The sequence below is a fragment of the Venustampulla echinocandica genome (assembly GCF_003357145.1).
Source record: "Venustampulla echinocandica strain BP 5553 chromosome Unknown scaffold_1, whole genome shotgun sequence".
In the NCBI taxonomy this organism is placed as follows: domain Eukaryota; kingdom Fungi; phylum Ascomycota; class Leotiomycetes; order Helotiales; family Pleuroascaceae; genus Venustampulla; species Venustampulla echinocandica.
In genome coordinates, this window is record NW_022474206.1 from 76,786 (window position 1) to 90,897 (window position 14,112).

General features: G+C 47.2%; 4 protein-coding genes across 4 annotated transcripts; 2 read left to right on the top strand and 2 right to left on the bottom strand.

The window, feature by feature from the left end:
- Positions 1–1,395: 1,395 nt before the first annotated feature.
- Positions 1,396–4,396, top strand: BP5553_02568 (Zn2 DNA-binding protein; the record flags this gene model as incomplete). Its single annotated transcript, XM_032011191.1, has 5 exons — positions 1,396–1,520; positions 1,593–2,022; positions 2,278–2,656; positions 2,712–4,174; positions 4,229–4,396. The coding sequence occupies 5 exons, from the start codon at positions 1,396–1,398 to the stop codon at positions 4,394–4,396; spliced, it is 2,565 nt and encodes an 854-aa protein (XP_031870884.1).
- A 2,193-nt stretch (positions 4,397–6,589) lies between these two features.
- BP5553_02569 (putative Na(+) antiporter 1) lies at positions 6,590–8,513 on the bottom strand (the record flags this gene model as incomplete). The annotated part of the gene is made up of 5 exons (XM_032011192.1): positions 6,590–6,979; positions 7,036–7,267; positions 7,324–8,254; positions 8,317–8,398; positions 8,478–8,513. The coding sequence occupies 5 exons, from the start codon at positions 8,511–8,513 to the stop codon at positions 6,590–6,592; spliced, it is 1,671 nt and encodes a 556-aa protein (XP_031870885.1).
- Positions 8,514–9,329: 816 nt separating this feature from the next.
- Positions 9,330–11,144, top strand: BP5553_02570 (uncharacterized protein; the record flags this gene model as incomplete). Its single annotated transcript, XM_032011193.1, has 1 exon — positions 9,330–11,144. One exon carries the CDS (start codon positions 9,330–9,332, stop codon positions 11,142–11,144), a length of 1,815 nt encoding a protein of 604 aa, XP_031870886.1.
- Positions 11,145–12,705: 1,561 nt separating this feature from the next.
- Positions 12,706–13,778, bottom strand: BP5553_02571 (putative Ribonuclease H; the record flags this gene model as incomplete). Its single annotated transcript, XM_032011194.1, has 3 exons — positions 12,706–13,087; positions 13,159–13,558; positions 13,640–13,778. The coding sequence occupies 3 exons, from the start codon at positions 13,776–13,778 to the stop codon at positions 12,706–12,708; spliced, it is 921 nt and encodes a 306-aa protein (XP_031870887.1).
- Between the last annotated feature and the right edge of the window lie 334 nt (positions 13,779–14,112).

Consider the following 14,112-nt stretch of genomic DNA (forward strand, 5'->3'; position numbering starts at 1 on the left):
GCAGGTTGGTGGCGATTATCTTGGTTTAGTAATTCAGTACGAATCCTCTCCAGAACCAGAATCTGAACTTGAAAGTAATCTTCACCTTATTTTGGTACCAAGTACTGAAGTGGGGTTGTTTGCATCGGGGATTGTTTCCAGACTGTCATCTGGCCAATCAAGTACCCGCGTTGGCTCTTAAGCCCTCCTTACTCATTGGTAAAGGTAAGGCTGCCACTTATCGTCATCAACACCATTGCAAGTCCAAGTGCCCGCGACACCCAACAACGGTTCGCATTCCAAGATCCTCCTGCAGAGATCGAGGCATTACCAATCCATCGATTTCTTTCCTCCCCTTCGGCCGCGCGGAGAGTCCGATTCGAGGAGTTTTTGAATTTCGACGAGGCCCAGACCGCGAGATACCTCCTCTTCAGTCAACAGTCCTAGGAAATCTGTAAGTTCCATGCATTTCCCCTGAAGTGGCAAAGTAGGAGGACGGCACCGAATGTATGAGAAACAATTAAGAATGCTGACTGAAATCCCGCTAGTCTGAATTCCCCTTTCCATTCCATCGCTATTTGGAATCAAATCGCCTCCCCTCGGGCACGAAATAACTAATCTTCTGGACTTTCGGAGAACCCGTCGCACATTTGTCCTGGATCCCTGGAGACTTCCCGATTCGTGCTTCTTGAGGACAGAATTGCGCCGCTGTGTATCGGGTTGACCCGCCTATCCTCATCCCAGGCGCATCGAAGAAGTTCCCATTTCGAATCAGGTATACGGTATAAGCGTAGCGTTGTGTGGCGATTCAAAGGCTGCATTGGCTGGCGGCGGTGTGTGGTTCTCGATATATCCTTGATTGCGCAGCTGGGCTGCCGTCCGCGCACTGGGAACGGGAGATCAACCTTGGCCCGCCGCGAGTGAGTGATACTGGCAGAAGGCATTGCCACGGCGTTTCCAAAGACGTTGTTGAGGCGGAGGATCTTAGAGCTCTTTCGTTCTGCCCTCTCTTAAGAGTCCATTGATAGACCTTACGAGGAGCGCCGGCATATATACGGTGGTCTAAGACGCGGGCCATTACCAACCTTCGCCGCGGAACGGACATACGGCTACGAGATACCTGTGTCTTCGACTCTATCTCCACCACTTAAGCTACGGCTTAGAGGATCCCTTGTCATTAGCGTAGCCGCAAGGAGCTTCTATCAGGGTTCGTCTGTACTCTAGCCATTGGCTACGTGGCTCACGGAGCAGTCCGGTTCCAGTCCGGGTAAGGCTGTCTCTCAACGGCAGGGTTAAATTTGTGTTTGTGCAGAGAGCCGTTTCCCCTATTATTGAATAGGGCTGCGACTCTAAATCCCGGCCATTATCTTTCTACACAGCTTTCTATTCAACATTTGAAAGAAGCAACTTTTTATAATGACGCCAACACCGCCCTCTACCACATCTTCGAATTCCGGAGGCTTCTCTCCAGATGCCAACTTCCGAGTTGTACGGAAGAGGAACAGGGTCCCGTTGTCATGCGGGCCGTGTAGACACAGGAAGTAAGCTTAAACCCCTTGATTTGCCGCAATGCGGTCACCGGATGTGTGCTCGGATATACTGACAGTTTGCAGGTTGAAGTGTAATCGGTCGAATCCATGCGAGAACTGCATTAGGAGAGGTGACGCATCCTCTTGCTCGTATGCTGCGCCTAGTAGGCGCAAGAAGAACCAAAGTCAAGGAGCAACCAGCCCTGATGATATGCAAAACCGTATTGACCGTTTAGAAGGCTTAGTCCTATCGTTGATGACCAATGGTGCCCAGTCTGCTGGCCCAACGGCGGCAGCTGCTGCTATTTCTCGTTCGCAAAGTGACAGTGCTGGCTCGTCTGCTTATCCCCTTGAGTTGGACCACGATGAGGATGACATGATTAAGGAAGAAGACGAAGGTGAAGGTAGCGAGGTCGAAGGTGTAACTAACTCTTTGGGTCATCTAAAGGTTGATGTAGATAAAGGCAAGTCGATGTACGTGGGAGATTCGCATTGGCATTCGGTGCTTGCAGATGTAGGTTGCTCCCCCTTCTTAAGTCAGTTTTATAGAATTCCAATACAGTATCAAAAATCCCCTGGTGGGAATCGCTGTCCTGCTGTACCTGCATGAAGATGTGACTTCAGCAGCGACGCCCCAGATATGGCCATTAGTTGATGGTCGATGCTATCATCTTACCAGAGTGCAGATGATCAGGTCTTTTTGTGCGGTTTCAATTGCCGATAATGTTGTACCTACATCACTATAGAATATCACTAATCATTTTCTTAGATTGCCGAAGTCAAGAACTACTTTGAATTGCATAAGAAAGATTTCCAAAGGAATTATGAGAAGATCCGACAATCGAAACCTAGCAGCGCCGTTGATGGCCCAGCATTTTTGTTCAATTCGCATGGCCCCGTCACAGACACAGAACTGCGAGAGGAAGTGCCTACGAAATCAGCCGTGGATAAGCTGGTGACTCGATACTTCAACTCGTATGATCCTGCCGTACACATCCTTCATTCTCCAACTTTTCACAAACAACTCCACAATCACTGGCAGGATCCGACGAAAACATCAATAGTCTGGCTAGGGCTCCTTTATTCTATCCTCTGCCTTGCCATGCAATCTTACAACAAGATTGGAGACGAGCCACTTGAATGGAAAGGTCAGTACTCTACAATTGTACTCCAAATAAACTTGTCGTGCTAACATGCCTCAAGGTCGTACTCTGGAATTAGCTGCAGAATATCGCTTGCGAACTGTGCAATGCCTTGTCAATTCGGAATATACAAAATCTTCTATATACACGGTTGAGACACTCATCCTTTATGTCCACGGAGAATATCAAAGCCGCTGGGATGCAGAAGTTGGTATTTGGGTCATAGTGGGGATGATTGTGAGGCTGTCAATGAGAATGGGTTACCACCGTGATCCAAGCAATTATCCGGGGATCACCCCTTATCAAGGCGAGATGAGGCGACGGGTATGGACATTTGTGCGACAGATAGACACAATGTTTTCATTCCAGCTGGCCTTGCCCAGTATGATTAGGAATAGCGATTGCGACAGCGCTCTACCCCGGAATATTTTCGAAGATGAATTTGGTCCAGATTCAAAGGTTCTGCCGCCTGCAAGACCCTTCTCCGAGCCTACCCCAATATCATATATGATAACGAAGGCTCATATCTCTTACGAGTTTGGCGCAATACTGGAGGAGATAAATGCTGTCAATGCTAAATCTGTCACCTATGATGAGATACTGAAGCGCGACAACCGATTACGGGATTTGAGAAACAATATGCCACCACATCTCCGCCTCCGTCCTTTGGAAGAATGTATGCATGACCCCGCCACGCTGCTGATGCAACGTTTCAATGTCGATATCTTCTGGCAAAAGACTATGTGCGTCCTTCATCGCAAATACATCGCTCGAGCTCGACAAAATCCTCGCTATTCCCACTCACGTCGCGCATGTGTTGATGCCTCGATGGAAATCCTTCGCCATCAAGCGAAACTCCATCGGGAATCTCAACCTGGTGGTCGCATGCGTGCCATGAAATGGTTCATTTCATCACTTACAAAACATGACTATCTGCTTGGAGCGATGATCGTGTGTCTTGACCTGCACTATGATCAAGTCTCGGAGTCTTTAGCCGAGCGCCCCCCAAATTATAACCCATGTTTTTGGACTTCTGCTCAGCGTACTGAGATGCTCAAGACTCTTGAGGCGTCCCAGATAATCTGGAAGGAATCTGCCGAGACGTCCATGGAAGCTTACAAGGCATCAAACATCCTGAGAGTAATGCTGGAAAAGCTGAATTCTCCTAAGACTCAGGCCCCGGAGGGCCCCACTACCGCTGAAGTTTTCGCGCAATTCGACGAGGACAGCTTGAAGCCTGAGCATTCAGCGGCGATGACGCTGGGAATGCTATCGGGCGGGTTGACACCCAATTCTGCTGCCTTATTTAGTTCTATGGCTCAGTCCCCTGGCGGCACAAGATTCGCTAATATGGATACAAATATGGCTGAGCCCTTGGTAAGCACGGGACTCACGCCGTCAAATTTCCAAACGGAGAATACAAATCCATTTGCTTCGATGAATAGCGTTGCATCACCTTTTTCAGTCTTTAATAACGCGGCAAGCGGCACGGGAATGATGGATGTGCCGGCGAATCTAGACTGGGTAGGTGTTTAATCTTCTAAATTAAGTGTATCATTTTGCTGATTTATATAACAGGATGCATGGGATTCATATATACAGAACGGGAACTCAGTCGACCCAGCATTCCAATTCTACCCTACCTCAATCGATCAGCAGCAGTTAAGTCCGGATGGGCAGCAACCCGATCCGTCCTCGACATTCGGCAATAGTGTCTTTATGGGGGCGAATACACCGGGTCGATGAGAGACTTATAGAACATGAATATATCAAAAAACAAATTAGCTTCATCTCTGTCTATAATGTACGAAGTATTGAGAAATGGTCTGGCAGTTTATCTGGCAAAATATGTTCATGGCAAAACGGAAGAGAATGGGTTTTTGGGAAACACACGGGATTCAAAAGGCGAAGGAGGCTAGAATCTCTGCTCTTGCGTGGAATTACCTAAAATCGCCTTTCTAAATAATTAAGAACGGTGTTTATCTGTTTACATACCAGGAGATAATATGTTGCTAATATGGATAATGTGACTTCTCTGATTTGACAGGGCTGTATTGCAGGTGAAGGGACCGGAGATGAGGGGAGAAAGCAGAAAGCCTGCCACCAGTATGACCCGTAGAACCTGTCTTGATGTTATAGCGATAAGAGTGATTTTGACTCTTGAGTGTTCTAAGTTCATATATTAATAGCATACGTCTATCTATGATATTCAACTCATAGAATCCAAAAGCCATACTAATCAAACGACTCCAACACTCTTTCTAACCAGATGGAACTAAAACAAGAAAATTCATTTCTCAGCCCACTACATTGATAATGCAACCCGTGACTTGCCTCCTCCTCTTTCGACTCACCGCCAGACGGCCGGGAGAACTTCGCTACTATTCGAGCAAGCATATATATATTTCAATAAGAAAAGTGCCAATAACGACAACCTAGCTCTTTAAGACACTCCCCACAAGTGTCACACGACACCTCATATCGGAGAGAAATATAACTAGGTCTAGCGACAACTACGAAACGGCAGAGATTAATTGGCTGTGGGCAATGAACTCTTTTGCCATTTTCACTGTTCCCGTATTTTATTTTATTTTTTATTCTTCGTGTTATATCTCGTTATATCTCGTTATATTATTTTTTAGCTTTTTTCTATACGAAACAGTCTACACAGGATTATATAATCCCTTCACCTCACTGTAGCGGTAGATAATATTCTACAAGGTCTGATACTTAACTCGGCGATTTCCGATATAAAAAGGAATTCAAGAAAGTGATAAATTAGGGCAGCTCTAAGATAATTCGACTCCGGTATTGTGACCCAAGAAATTTCAAGTCATCCTTCCGCCGCGCCGCCGCTTGTTCACGAAAGTGAACAAACAAGTTAGATAACGAGTTCAGTAACAGAATAGGAGCTGCGTGTAATAATGGTGATATTGGGGGTTTTTTAAAGAAAGATTAGGGGTTTCTGGAGGTATTTGGATTGATAACAATATTAGGATTGACAGCGACGTTACGAATTGGCAACTCTATATACATGAGTCCTCGTCCTTGACTGTGCGTATGTCCGCTGATGACCGACATGTGGGGATGGGGGAAATCCGGACCTGCATCTTTGGGGGTGGATAGTGAAATGGGTTTGCGGAGGTTCTGGTGCTTATCACCTGGGTATATGTTTGGCAGGTGGCGTATATATTAGATTTGTGATATACCAGTTGTCCCTTCAGGTTCATGACAGACAGTGGGCTGGGCTTTGGCTTAGGGGCAGCCAAACGAGCATAGCTTAAGAGCCTCTCAAGGGGGGGGAAATATCTTCAGACTTCAGCTCTGAGCTTTAAACTTCCCCTGCCTCTTTAAATCATTTTCTAGGCCAAGTTGTCCCATGTCGACGATCAGCTCCAGGAAACAGATTATTGAAACGCGCTAGGTCTGGGTTGGCAGACACGTAATGCATTAAATACGCGTGGTGGCTCGAAACTACAGTGACAGATTACTATCAGGTGCATTAAGGAAGACCTTCTTGCGGGTGAAACAGCCTATTGGTAAAGTTATTTTCTTGTTTGTCAAGAATCTTCGATATTACTTATGGGCAACGTAGACTAGGGGTTTGTACTACGGTAGGAATTGTGCATAAGTTGATTTGGTCCTTAGTAAATAGCCGTAGTTCTAGAGTTCGTTGATTTCTGAAAATATGCATAATTGTTGTGAAGAAGGGGGACGTGGCATTAACTCTTGCTGTAAAATGTCTAAAATTGCAGCTATATTCCTAACTGATCATAGACCCCTTGAAATATCCGCCCTTTAGGAAGTATTTATTATCATTGAGTGGGGATATTGTCTAGTCTTGAGCTTTTTGTATACCGCTTCTATCTAGTTGATGATGTAACATGGTAATCGCTGCTAACCATATTTTGTATCAAACGACCAAATCCCAGCAATATATCAAGCATCCTTATCTATCCGGTTGGACATCGTCGCCTCGTCAGGGAACCGTATCACACGTTCGCTCGCAGCATTTTGGGGTTCGATCCCCTCAAGCGGCGTAGTACTTTCCGGGTGGTTCGTGTTAGAGTCGTGAATGATGGCTCCGCCAATCCTATATAAATGGCTACTAGACCCGGGCATCGAGTTATTGATCGTTGATGGACCCGAGTGGTTGCTTCTTCGAGTCTGTCGCTCCCGGAGAACGCCATCAGTGTTCTGAGACTGGGGGCGAGTGTCGACTGAAAAACCGTGGTCAATGGAATTGGCTTGGGATGTGAAGGCTCGAGATAGGGTTCTTGGGAGGAAGAATCCGAACTTTCCTAGGGGGATTGAGAGGCCGTGTACAACCTTGGGGAATTGGTTAATAGCGGATTTAGAGCAGGAAGGGGAGAAGAATAACTTACAATGCTGCTTATAGCTAAGAACCAAATGACAACCATCATCGTCTCTCCTAGTTTCTTTGCATCTTCTCGCTCATGACCGTCCACCTTGAGGGTTTCAAGGAACTCGAGACTGATGTAAAGATAGAATATTGCGGATACACCGATGGGACCAAAGAACCCAACGAAGATAGCTTGACGGAACTCTTCAATCTGGGGTATCATTCTGTGGAACGCAAAGACCACGGGAAGACGTCTATGGCAAGTTAGCACACCCAACTCAAGAAAAGCAGGAGCTCTGCGTCTACCAACCTAAAAAGAAGGATCAGAACCCCGAGAAAGATGAGCCGGTATATAGGTATGACCGAATTGTGGAGGAACATATTCCAAGGGCAGATGGCGCCAAACCATATAAATATCGACAGATTAAGCAACATATCAATAGTAGGCTGCAGGGAATCATCCAACGTCTCAAGTCGAAACCAATCATCCCAGGTGAAAACGTTTCCAGCGATGAAGCAGGCTAGGACATCATCACTTCCGATCATGCCGCATGTCCCAACGATGAAGAGAGACAGAGCAATCGCAAAAACGAGGAAGCTTTCACGATCAACGAACTTCTTCTCTTCTGCCCAATGAAGGAGTTCTTTGGCGACCCATCCCACGGTTGCGCCATATATAACACTGAGGATAATGGTATAACCCCACGTCTCACCGAACCAGAGGCCAATTGCTGCCCTAGTTCCTCCATGCTCACCGTACCCGCCGTCGCCATTAAACTTAATCAGCCACAGGGCCAGATATAAAAATGGATATCCCAATCCATCATTTGCTCCGGATTCCGCAATGATGATCTTCTGTAGGTCCTTCGGTATGTTTTTATCGGCAAATTTTCCCTTGACAATACTGTTCGATAGGACAGGATCCGTGGGTGTAACGCAAGCCCCAACAGCCAGTGCGTGGAGAAATGGTAGATTTGGGACCATTGCCCATATTATAAGACTGCTAGCCACCCACATCAGTATCATGATAGGCCCCAGAAGTAGGGACAGGGCCTTTCGTTGTTTCCATAGGTATCGACTAGGTAGTTGTACGCCTGCTAGAACCAACTGCACTCCGAGGACGAGACGGCTGAAATACAAGGTGACGGCATTGAGGTTTGCCTGGGAACCGGTATACTCGAGGGGTTTTACGAAGTTGGTCGCGTGGGGGGAAAAGGTAACACCAGCGAGTAGGGAGATCACTGGAAGCAAAAAGTTAATACGATAGTACGATGGTTTGACTTGGGACCTATGTAGGACATACAAGCTTCAGAAAGATAGAACTTCTCCTTGAATAGATAAGATACCAGACCGAACACGGTGATGAAGCCGCCAAGCACCGAGCACTACACGCGAATCGTCAACGTAAGAAATTTGCGGAGCGGACCAAGAGAAACCAAGCCTCTGGGCAGGACAACGGCGTACAACAACATTGAAATTCGTGACTGCGAGGGTAGGCATCTTTCTTGGCTATCCCTCAGGTAACTCCTGTATCGTCTTCGCTGCTCCGTAGAGGGAGCACCGGGCGGACGTAAGGAGGAGGGCTTTCGGTCGATGTTATTGAATCATTTGCAAATGTGTGCCGATATGATATGACAGTAAAGCCCGCCACTTTACTTTGCTTGAGGAAGAAAGAAGGGTTCGAGACCTGGATGCGAAATGAATATCTAGTTCCTGTCAGGGGGCCAGGAGGATTGTAGCCGGCGTATTACGTTGGTTGAATCGTTCTCGTGAGAAAATGAAAGGTTCCCGAGAACGACGACGAAAAGAAGGCTTGACAGTGTTTGGCTTAACCTTATCGTCCTTATCCACGCCACCCCACTCTGTACCACTGAGCCGAGCCGAAGCGCTGATCCTGGTTGTGGATACAAGACTGTTCCAGAAGCTTTAATAAATCTAATATGAAGTATTTCATATACAGTAGAGTTCGAAATTGGCTTCAGTTCGGAACACTCAATGACTCTATGGCTAGCCTATTTCCGAACCCCCTGCAGTCGCTCAAGTCCCTATTCGAGATGTCACGTGGAATTTTGCCTGAGGATCAGCCGACATCAACGGAGCGGAGGTGGGCTTTATTCCTGCCTGAATCGAGGCTCAAACACCACCGGTACTCTATAGAGAGCGGCAAACCACACTCACAACTCTTGCCTCAAAGGGCCTCAATCATTGACCTGATTACCGGACACTGTCTATATAGGGCCTCTCCTTCAAGAAGGTCGGCAAACTCTCCTCTGACCTTTCTCGGTCCCGGCCTCTGAATCTCAAGATCCTCGCCTTATGGCTCAGCCGGGCTTTGCGGCGTACGCGCCTTTCCAACATGTTTCTTGTCCCTGTGAAGGGTCAAGATACCGCTATTCTCCTTTAGCTCCAACGGATATACGCCTTGTCATCCTGGAACCTGGAGAGTTGTCCGATGAAATCTTTTGTCGCATGCCAATATTCCCCTGCCATCGCGCCCCGGTATTCGAAGCCATATCGTACACATGGGGTGACGAGACAGAAAGGCAGGTTGTCAGATGCCTGGACAACCCTGGGACGCTCTGCGTTGCGAACAGTTGCGCGTCTGTTCTGCGAAGACTTCGATACGCTGATCGACAGAGGTATATATGGATCGACGCACTGTGCATCAACCAGCAAGATTTACAAGAGCGCAGTCTACAAGTTAAAGCCATGGCCCAAATCTACTCATCGGCGTTTCGAGTTGTCATATATCTAGGCGAAAGCGCCGATGACAGCGACCTAGCCATGGATTTCCTATCCTCCGGGCAATATTACAACATGAGTGACATGATCAAAAGCGCAATGGGGCGTCTTTTGCGCCGTCCCTGGTTTGAAAGAACATGGGTTATCCAAGAAGTTGCCATGGCAAAGTCGCCCAAAGTTCTCTGCGGTACCAAGTCTGCGCCGTGGTCCAGTCTCGTCGTGTGCGCGATAAAGCTCTCACTGCAGCCTCCCGTACTCTCTCCCATCGGTCGGCTTCGGAAGCATTCATGGATGTATATCGTCACAACCGATCAGTTCGTGAAAGCGCTCTGCGATTCAACAGCGTGTCATTGCCGCGATCCTCGAGACAAAGTCTTCGCATTTCTTGCCATGTACCCGTCGATGATGAATGCAAATGAAATAGCCAAATATCGAGAATCTGGATTTCCAATGAGCAGGGCACGCAAACTACCGCTAGAGGACGTTCCTACGGCCAAACAGATTTCTGTGCAAGATGAGTTGGGAATCGACATGAACCTTTGGTTGACCCCTCGAACGTCAACCAATTACAGCCACTCCGTCGAAACCGTTTTTACAGAGTTTGCAACTCTCTTGATAGAAAATCAAGGTCTCGACTTCCTGTCCGCCATGCAAGGTCGTTCAAAGCCAGATATCTTGCCAACTTGGGTTCCAGACTGGCGGGTCCCTTGCAAGCGGGCAATTTTGGCACATATCCCCTTAGTCCAGTTCAATGCTGGAGGGTCTGCTCAGTCATTCTCTACCTTTTCACCTGATCCAAAGTCTCCAGCGAAGCTTCTCATGGCCCGCGCTGTGAAAATTGGAAAGATTCGGTTCTTGGGAGAAACTTGTGACGTGGAAGTTCCAAACTGGGAACACGTCGTGTTCCGCCGCTGGAGAACTCTTGGCGAGCGCGCATGGAGAGAGATAATTCCAAGTAGATCACCTACCAGCTTTCTAACAGCTTTCTCCCAGGCGATCTTCACGGACTCGGACGACTACTTTTACCAACCACGGGAAGCCTTGTGCCAAAAACTTTCCAACCATGTGGCAGGGGCCTCGATAGAAGCCGGCGACTTCATTCAAGGTATCGATCCGTCGGCGCTTGACCGATTGCGAATAAGCTGCCACGGGCGGAGGTTCTTCGTCGACCAAAACGGAGTCCTGGGCTTAGCAGCAAGTGATAGTTTAGAAGAAGATTTGGTTTACGTCTTATTGGGAGCGAAAGTGCCTTATACCTTTCGGCCGCGTCGGTCTCAACCTTTGTCCGAAGTGAATCTGATTGGTGAATGTTTTACTCGTGGATATATGAAAGAGGAGGCGGTATCTCCAACTGCGGGCTTCCGTGTTGAGAGTCTCCGTATACTCTGAGGGTCCGGTGGTTTTCCATTTAACAGTTTCGAAATTAGTATGTATTGCCTCACAGAAGAAATCCAACACACCTATTATTCCAGCAGGTTGGTAGGAGACCATAGGATCACGAGTGACTGGAGTCACGTGATGGGCTCCAAGGGAGCCGAGTTGGCTCCCTACGGGCCGAAAGGGTGCCCTGGGGATCTAAGGGGATATAGGCTTTAAAGCAGTCATTTCGAGACTAGACCCAGCTAGAGAGGAGAGGTGGTGGGTTAGTGTTCTGGAAACGCCAGCGTGAATCAAAAGGTGCCTCGACGATTCTAGGTACAGATATTGCAAAATGCCATATTTTGATGTGAATCTCAGAAGGGAAATAGGGAATAACACAAATGAGCAGGTATCGGGTTGTTCGCCACGATAAGAGGCTATTCGTGCATTGTCGACTAGTGTTGCCGGATAGCTTTTGGGCAAAAGAGCTTCGATCTCTATTGCAGATATTTTAGAGTAAAACATTAAGTAAAACGTTTGTAAACTTACAGTACACACCACTCTCTCGAATTTTTTTGAGAATGGGTCTAATTAATGGAAGGGATTGTCTTAAGATACAGATTTTCGAAATCTGCGCGACATCAAGCCCTAGTAATCGCATTCTCAAATTTTATGCTCATTGAACCTAGTGCCCATATGGCTTTATGGGAAGAAACACTGGAAGATCCCAATATCACCATAGGGAAGAAGTTCAGTTCGGATCCCATATACTGGATTACGCCACCTGCCAGGAATAATTGAGGTCTAAACAGAGGATTTTCATACAAAGGAGCTGTTGGAGGGCATACGTAAACAGTCATGATGATCGCGAACATGTCCCGAGGTTCTAAGACTACGATAGCAGTATCAGGTGATACAGTACTGAAAGAACGGGTCACTGGGTCAGTCAAATTAATAGCACGCCCGAGAGTCAGCGCTTATCCGCCGACATCGGCTAATCCTTACGCAGAAGTCCATGTGACCTCAGAATAGCGATTTAAGCGAGTGTCTAAGTCTAAATTTATTGAGTGTTCGAAACTGAAGCCGATTTCGAACTTTACTGTACTATGTGATTTTTAGGAATATTCATAATTTATATTACTTTCTATAACCTTCTCTAAGTGGGATTATATTATTGCTTTTACTCTCTGTTTAAAATAGGGGGAATTAGGTATATACTCGTATACCTTATGGATTAAGAGCCGCTTCTAGTAGAGCTCTTGCTTGGGACAAAGGCTATTTAAAATTAGCACGCTTTAACAGTCCGGGCAAGAAAAATTCAGAGCTACTAGTTATTCCTTTCAAATACCCCTAGTATTTCACTAAAGCTAAATAGATTGCGGGGTCCCTATACCGCAACTACCGCAAATATAGCTCTCTATCGCCCATGGAGAGAATCCAGGCATTATTAACATCACCCAAGCCTAACCACAGAGAGAATTATAGCAACATATATATCCTCTTTCTCCAACCCATATAGCTTCTCCATAACGTCCCAAAATACCCAAAATACCCTCCCGTGACCCAATTAGCCAACCCATCCATGATAATCCTACACATCTTCAGCCTCTTCAACCTTCGGAAGCCTCGACCCAGCAACAGCAAGTATATCCGCCGCCACATTCCCAGGATCATTATCATGGCCCTTAATCCAAGTAAACTTCGTCTCGACACCTTTCTCCGTCCTCTCATCCAGGATCTTCCTAATCTCTACCACCAGATCCTTATTCATGACATCCGTGCCTTCAGAAGTTTTCCAATCGCGCTTTTCCCAGTTCTTGTACCACACTGTCGAGCAATTGATGGAGTAATTACTATCGGTGATGATTTCTAACGTGCGATCCCTGTCGACGATTTCGAGAGCTCGGAGAATAGCGGTTAGTTCTGCGCGTTGGTTGGTTTGCGGGCTTCCTCCAAGTCGTTCAGAGACATTCCTATGTTTCCACGTCAGTAGGGTTTTCAGAGGAGATATGGACTATCCTCGAGGGATGGGAGGGAGGTCTACCGTGAATCATCAACCCCAAAATAAACTCCAACACCAGCCTCAGCGCTCTTCTTCCCATTCCCTCTCGAACTCCCATCCGTCCAAACCTGCAGCATGCCATCTACACTTATCTTCGCCTTCTTCGTACTCGGTTCGCCATCCTTATCATCCTTCGAGACTTTCGAGCTCTTGCCCCCGGTCCTCACAAACTCCTCCGCTTCCTTTCTCGTTGTGAACTTCCTATATTTCGGTCCCTTTACATCTTTGATTTGTTCCTTCGCTTCATTCCAATCCTCGTAAACACCTGGTACATGACCTACAGCCACGCCGTAGAATTTATCTCCAGAAGGTTTTGTAGTAGACGCTACAACCCTCCCCGCCACGAAGTCCTCGGCGTCTTTTTTTGAGGTGAAGGATTTATCTGTGTTTCCAAAAATGGCATTTACTTAGTAAAAAAATAAAGTTTTCGGGGGAGGTACTACTCGTTATAGGAGTTCCTTACAGCTTGCGCCCTTAAACCCAGTGGTGTTCAACTGACAATCCCCCCAATTCGTATACACACCGGGGTTCTTCCCCGCCCTCACGCCGTAGAACTTCGGAGGATCTTTCTCAAGCTTCCGTTTCTTCGAGATGGTAGACATAGGAATAAGCTCTGGGTCTTCGTCTAAGTGATGGTGTTCCTGGAGAGGGGTTTGCAGATGATGGATGCGGCGAGGCTGCGGGGTCCCGGTCAAGGAAGAAAGAAAGTGTTTATGCAGCGGTGATTGAGTTCGCAGTGAAAGAATCTGTTGGAATTCCAATTAGTTTCAGCCTAGGAATTAGGTACAGCAGGAGTGGGACAAAGAAGACTACGCAAACGGCGTGGGCGGGGTGATTGCGCGTGCTGGAAGGAGCAGGACATACGAGGCTGGACTGGTTTCCCAGATGTTGGAGAGCAGTTTGCTGGTGGGATAGTCACAGCGACCTACGAGTCAG